The 7,114-nt window shown below is 38.6% G+C and overlaps 1 protein-coding gene across 1 annotated transcript; it reads right to left on the bottom strand.

Annotated features, from left to right (window-relative positions):
* Nucleotides 1–1,880: 1,880 nt before the first annotated feature.
* On the bottom strand, nucleotides 1,881–6,127 carry LOC112526545 (transketolase, chloroplastic). Its single transcript, XM_025136873.1, has 7 exons — nucleotides 5,619–6,127; nucleotides 4,788–4,878; nucleotides 4,320–4,425; nucleotides 3,962–4,244; nucleotides 3,637–3,785; nucleotides 3,243–3,396; nucleotides 1,881–3,157 (listed from the first exon to the last, which is right to left on the bottom strand). The coding sequence occupies exons 1-7, from the start codon at nucleotides 6,114–6,116 to the stop codon at nucleotides 2,198–2,200; spliced, it is 2,241 nt and encodes a 746-aa protein (XP_024992641.1). The 5' UTR covers nucleotides 6,117–6,127; the 3' UTR covers nucleotides 1,881–2,197.
* Nucleotides 6,128–7,114: the final 987 nt, after the last annotated feature.

Below are 7,114 nucleotides of genomic sequence, written 5' to 3'. Positions count from 1 at the left end.
AATGCTTTATAATATAGTATAGATTAATCAATTAAATGAACATCAGAATATTTGAAATTTTGAAGACCTATTTTATAATTGAATCATTTTCAAAAAAGACTATTTAACAATAAAAACATGAAAGAATTCAGTAATCTTCAATTTGTATCATTCATAGGGGGTGTTTGGGATTGCTATTTTAAGTGTCTTTTGACTTATTTCAGTCTGACACCGGTGATAAGCTAAATGCTAGTGTTTGGATAAGAAAAATAAACTTTAAAAAAAAACCAAGTATCAAAACGAACAAGAAAAGGATGTCTCTCGGGCCATCTGAGAATGATTCGAGCCGTATGAAGGGAAACTTTCACATACAGTTTCTTTCTTTTAGTCTCCATATCGGTCGACGCAGTCTCCCTCCACAAGTCGGTCGATGGTAGCCCCTCTTTCTCTAAAAGAGGGGTATTAAGATACCTAAATATTTATCAGGTTCATATATACACAAGTGATCAGTGAACCTATCTACTAGACAGCTCTAATAAATCTCATTTGACATCTCAGTATATTACTGCATAACATTGTCATCTCCGACAGGAACCCAAGATTAGTTCTAATTTTTCATAACAAAAACTGAATATCTTTATGACTAAGGGGGTGTTTGGGATTGCTTATCTGAAACAACTTGTACTTTTTTACAAAAGTGCTTATCAACTTATTATAAATTAAAATGTTTTAACTTCTTCAAAAACTCCTTATTACCGGTTTGGCACCCGTATAAGTTGTTTATCCAAACACTCAAAAGTGTTTATCACCGATATCACAGCGAAATAAGTCAATAAATTGTTTTTATAAGCAATTCCAAACACCCCTAAACATGTAAGTACATGATGGAGAAGAAAGCTCAAAAAACAGCCAAAGCTTCAACAACCACATACTTACCCATCCCTACTCCATTCCCATCCTTATTACATCCGATTAATTTTTCATATAAAACGATGTATTTTTAATCTAAAATAGCAACATATTTGAATTTTTTTTATTTTAAATAATATATTTTCATCGTTTCATACAAAATAAAAATATAATTTAAAATTCTATCATTTAAATAATTTAAAGTCATTATCTGAAATATATAAAATACGCGTTACATTTATTCATAAAATAAAAACATGTAACATCTTTAATATGATGTAAAAATGATGGAAGTTTCAGGTCACTTTAGGTGATATAAACGCTTACCTTATTTTGAAACAATAATTGGTTGTTTTTGTAATGTTTACATCATGATCATCTATAATGTATTTTTTAAACCCAATATTTTTATTTTAAAAATTGATAAGATCCACCTCTCACGAATAAGTTAAGGAGTTTGTCCAAACTTATGATATTTTGTGACCCACTTCGCATATGTGACACTAAAACCCACTTCAACCTTATCCATCTTCAATGGCTCAAATTCATCACCCACCCAATCCATTCAAATCTAAACAAAGAAACCACATTTTGTGGATTGTTTGAATGAATGATATTCTTTTTAGTATATATATATTTATATACGATAAATAAAACAAATAAACTTATATACCATTTTCACCTTTGATCAGGTTTGAACTCTTGACCTCATAGGAGACCATAGACTCACATACCGTTATGTCAAAGACCCTTTGGTTAACTGAATGATCTTTTCAAAAACTGAATTTGAAAATCTAACTATCTAACGTTATGATTGTGGGTGCAATGAATTACTTCACGGGCGAGGTCTCTGGTTCAAGTCCAGGATGGCCCAGCTATGCCAGGAAAAAAAAATAAATAAGAGTTAATATCATTCCAATTGCCATCACGACCGATCACGTCATACCTTTTTTACAGAGAACTTGTATCTTATATTTAATATGCTCAAAAAATGTAAAGCGATGATGTTATGATAAGTTGTAAAATTGTACATTACTCGAAAGAACACCTCAATAATATATATAATCAAACATATAAAAATCACAAAACTTGAGAAATATGTTTTAATTTTTGGTACAAATTCATGAGCATTCTAATCTTCTCTCTCATCTTTTGCAGGTAAGGTGTTCGATGAAATGCATCAAAGACTAAAATGGTTCGATCTTTTATTGGTTATCCGAGCATTATGAATCACGATAGCGGAAACTAATAGCAACCATTTCTCATAAGTTTCCAAAGCCCAGAATTTGCTGTTCGAGTTTGAACCCGTCTAACAAACTTCTTTCGCGGCTGCGATCACGGCTTCGGCGGTTATCCCGTACTCCTTGTAGATCTTTCCGGCTGGTGCACTGGCTCCGAATTTATCGATCCCGATGGCCTTCCCTTTGCTTCCGACGATTTTCCCCCACCCGAAGGTTGATGCTGCTTCAATGCTGACACGAGCAGTTACGGCCGATGGAAGAACACTCTCTTTGTAGTCATCGGATTGTTCTTCGAAAAGTTCCCATGATACAAAGGACACAACCCGAACGGATTTCCCTTCCTTTCTGAGTTCATCGGCAGCTTTCGCCGCAATTTCCAGCTCGGAACCGGTCCCGATCAAGATGACGTCGGGCTTGTTTCCAGATGAATTGTCGGTTATCGTGTACCCACCTTTCGCGACTCCTTCGATCGAAGTTCCAGGCAGGTTGGGCAGCTTTTGGCGAGAAAGAGCGAGGATTGACGGTCTTTTCCGGCTTTCGACTGCAACTTTGTATGCTCCGGCGGTTTCGTTTCCGTCGGCCGGGCGGAACATCAAGATGTTAGGCATGGCTCGGAAACTGGCTAAGTGCTCAATGGGTTGATGGGTGGGACCGTCCTCTCCCAAACCAATGGAGTCGTGGGTCATCACGTAGATGACTCCGGCTTCTGATAAAGCCGAGATTCTCATCGCACCTCTCATGTAATCGGTGAAAACAAAGAATGTAGCACAGTATGGGACGAATCCGGGGCTGTGGAGGGCGATACCGTTACAAATTGCTCCCATACCATGTTCCCGAACACCAAACCGCACATTGCGTTCTTCCGGAGTGTTCTTCTGGAAATCACCGAACATCTTCATCAGGGTCATGTTCGAAGAAGCAAGATCGGCACTTCCACCAATGAGACCGGGGAGAACCGGTGCCAATGCATTAAGACACGCTTGCGAGAGGTTTCTTGTGGCATCCCCGGGAATCTCCGGTGTGTATGTCTGTATAAACGAAAAAATCATCATTTCTGAAAAAGCCGAGCTCTAACAAAACTACAGATACGTTTTCACTAAACAAATTACTCACCGGAAGAGCCTTCTCCCATCCGGCAGGGAACACACCATCGGCAATAGACTTCAATTCTGCAGCATCTTCAGCATACTTCTTCTGATACTCTGCAAATTTCACATTCCATTCAGCTTCAAGAGCAGCACCCTCGGGGGTATGGCGGCTCCAGTGCCTACACACCGCAAAACGTGAAATCAACATCAAGAATTCAAGAAATCATCAAAACACAATTCTGAATCAGATTGGTCGAAGAAAACAAGTCATCTAACCGAACCAAACCAAACTAGTATATCCACCAGGTGGGGTCTGGGGGTGGGATACGCAGACCTGACTTCTACCCCAAAGAGTAGGGCAGCTGGTTTATTGAAGACCCTAAGAAAACAAGTTAGAATCTTTAGAATATCTGGCTTACTTCTTGACATCTTCGGGTACATGGAATGGCTCGTAAGGCCATCCGAGGTTTTGTCGGGTTGCATCTACTTCTTTTGCACCCAAAGCGGCTCCATGGACACTATATGAATTCGCCTTGTTTGGTGATCCAAAACCGATTGTTGTTGTCACCTGCAAGTTAGCGGAACATCAGAAAGGTACTAAATCCCACTTGAAAGTAGGGTATGGGGGTGAGACGTAACCAGAGATAGCAGAGACCACCACCGCAAATGAGTAGTAAAAACATTTGATAGGTACTAAAAACATTTGATTTCTCTCGGGCTTCGCCTAATTATAAAGTTACGGACCTTGATCAAAGTGGGTTTATCCGTAACAGATTTAGCTTCTTTAATGGCAGCACGGATTTCATCATAACCAGTGTTTCCGTTCTTCACCCAGATGATGTGCCACCCGAGCGCCTCGAAACGTGTGTCGACACTCTCAGTGAACGCGATCTCGGTGTCACCATCAATCGAGATGTGGTTGTCATCATAGAAAGCAATCAGCTTTCCGAGTCCCCAATGGCCAGCAAGCGAACATGCTTCGTTTGCAATCCCTTCCATTTGACAACCATCCCCAAGAATACAGTATCTGAAGCGAAACACAAATATTTTCTCAAAATCGTTGGACTTGTAAAACACCCAAAAAAGAAATTTGAAATCTTACGTGTAGTGGTCAACAATCTCGGCATCTGGCTTGTTGTATCGAGCAGCCAAATGCTTCTCAGCAAGGGCAAGACCAACAGCATTAGCAATACCTTGACCAAGAGGACCTGGTAACAACAAAAGATCATTCAGAAACGACACGAATTCTTCAAGATTTTAGGCTATGTTTGGCAAAATAGGTCTTGTTGGCTGATAAGTTTCTAGTTATGCTTGGTAAAAAGTAATTGTTAGCCGGTAAACTAGCCATGTTCGGTAAAAAAATAGCTGAAAAGCTAGATGACAATGTAAAATGACAAAAAAGGACACTTTGAACAAAAATAAAATTAGAACAATACAAGAGACATGATTGGTAATAAGCCCATGGTACTTACTGGAAAGCTGGGTTTTTCAACAAGATCAAAAAATAAGCTAACTTATGGTCATTAGATATGGCCTCGGTATATATATGCATGCATATAGGAATACTAACCGGTGGTGACTTCAACACCAGGAGTTTCGAAGTTCTCAGGGTGGCCTGGAGTTCTGCTTCCCCATTGACGGAACTGCTTCAAGTCCTCTTCCTGATAAAGGATACGACAAGTTCTTTTAGAACGACAGTGAAACAATATCAGATGATCAGAAGGAACCCCATTTTGAATTGATGAATCAATTCAAAGATCGATCGATCATCAAGTTGCAAAGATTGAGAAAAATCAAGAACTTTGTTAGGCCAAGATCATCGACTCCACTCGTCTTGATTACAAAGTTATGTAATTTAACCAGCCGGCTATCCGAGGCTCAATGTCAATAGCTACATTCACATGTGATTAAGCACAAATGAACCCAAGATTGAGCTAGAAAAGTAGAACAAGCTTCCACTTTTGGTAAAGTTACTAGTTTGTGATCAGAATGCATGAAAATTCGCCCTTCTTTTTTCAGGTTAAATAGCTTGTGTAAGTCTCATAGACCAAACACACTCAAAATTGAATCTTTTCCACATTTAACCAATGCCCAGATCCCAAACGTTCACATGAGAATGGATGAAACAGATTAGCTAAAGAGCTTATTTTATGAAGCAATGCAATTTTTGCAAATACCCAGATCCCAGAACAGATTCCATCCACTGGAGCATTTCATCGAACATATAAAAGACAGAAATGATGAAGCAGATCAAACATGAAAAAGCTTAAGTTTCATGTATAAATGCAGATTTGTTCTACTTAAATCAGATAGTGAAATTGAGAAAAACAAGAGCAATTACTTGTAAATTGCTACAGGAACACAGAGAGAATCGAATCGAATCGAATCGAATCGAGGTTACCTGGACGCTGTCATAGCCAGCAAGGTGGAGCAGAGCATACTGAAGCATACATCCATGTCCAGCGGAGAGAACAAAGCGATCCCTGTTGAACCAATACGGGTTCTTTGGGTTGTACCTCATCACCTCATCGTACAATATATGACCCATGGGTGCACAACCCATGGGCAAACCGGGATGACCCGAATTAGCCTTCTCCACAGAATCAATCGCCAAGAATCTGATAGTGTTCACGGACTTATCCACCAGTGCGGTATCCGTCTTCTCGAGTGTCTCCACGGCAGCGTTGGAAATGACACGGCGGCGAGTGGCAGAGACATGGCGGCGAGTGGGAGCGCGCGAGGATGATGTGGAGGTGGATTTGAGGCCAGAGAAAGTGGGTATGGAGAGGGTGGTCAGGGAAGTCGATTGTTGGGTGGCTGTGGTGGAAGAGCCATGGCGGGGGACGGCGGAACGAGAAAGGGCAGCTTGAGATAGAGTTAGAGAAGTAGAAGCTGCCATGGCTGTTTTAGAGAGAGAGAGAGAGAGAGAAGAGATTGTGGGTTTGCTGCTAATAATATACAGTTGGATGGGGGTTTTATCAGTTTATGATTTGGATGAAATCTGAGAGAGAGAAGATTGGAGAGGGGTGGTTGAGATGAACAGGGGAAAGGGAGACCGTTGGATGAGAATTGAGGAGAGATCTGGAGCGTTGAGTGAGGGTAGGAAATGAATGCCTTCCCTTCAATTGCAAGTTGGATATTTGGATTGTTTGGGCATATACCATTTTTATTATTTTCATCTTATAAATACATTTTTAACCGTCATAAATATTTTAAAAACCGAAAATAACATTACAAATTATCATATATTACTAAATACTTCTTTATATACAAAATTCGTTGTTCTATAGCCAATAATACCATCATCATTTATAATTAATACTTTCAAATTTTGTCTGCTTTTAACTCTAGACAACGCAATATATAACTGACTATGGGTGAAAACTGGTTGTCTTAGAAATAAACCAACTTTCGATAATGATTGTTCTTAGTTTTTATATATGGTCATGGCAAAACATACAATAACTGGAAATTGTCTTCTTCGAAATTTGAATGATATCCTTTTGTCTGTAGGTGTCAAAGACATTTTTGAAATAAATGTATAGCTTCCAATATTGCTTTCAGATATAATCTCTGCTTCTATAACCCGGTTTCTCAATGATAACACTCGTAGTCTAGTTTATTAAAAGGGAAAAGTCTAAAAGAAAATCATAATTGACCTTTGTATTTTGAATGATCAAATTTAAGGATAATTTTCTGAATAAATAAATCATTAAACATTTCAACATACGAGTCTTTCACTCGTTATGAAAAATTCCCATAATTCATGAACTGTTACTATAGGGAGGGTATCTTACCTAAACACTTAACTTGCAACTTGCTAATCAGGTAAAGTTATTAGAATATTTATATAGTTTTTAAATTATTTTAAAATTAAAGTATTACATTAAATAATAG

The sequence above is a fragment of the Cynara cardunculus genome (genome assembly GCF_001531365.2).
Source record: "Cynara cardunculus var. scolymus isolate 2C chromosome LG 14, CcrdV1, whole genome shotgun sequence".
Taxonomy (NCBI): Eukaryota; Viridiplantae; Streptophyta; class Magnoliopsida; order Asterales; family Asteraceae; genus Cynara; species Cynara cardunculus.
This window is presented reverse-complemented; position numbering and strand designations above follow the sequence as displayed.

Excerpts from the sequence above, each read along its gene's own strand:
- LOC112526545 (XM_025136873.1), bottom strand. The coding sequence starts at position 6,116 with ATGGCAGCTTCTACTTCTCTAACTCTATCTCAAGCTGCCCTTTCTCGT. Across the intron at positions 4,245-4,319 it reads GAGATTGTTGACCACTACAC|ATACTGTATTCTTGGGGATG; the intron begins GTAAGATTTCAA and ends GTTTCGCTTCAG. Across the intron at positions 3,786-3,961 it reads ATAAACCCACTTTGATCAAG|GTGACAACAACAATCGGTTT; the intron begins GTCCGTAACTTT and ends GCTAACTTGCAG.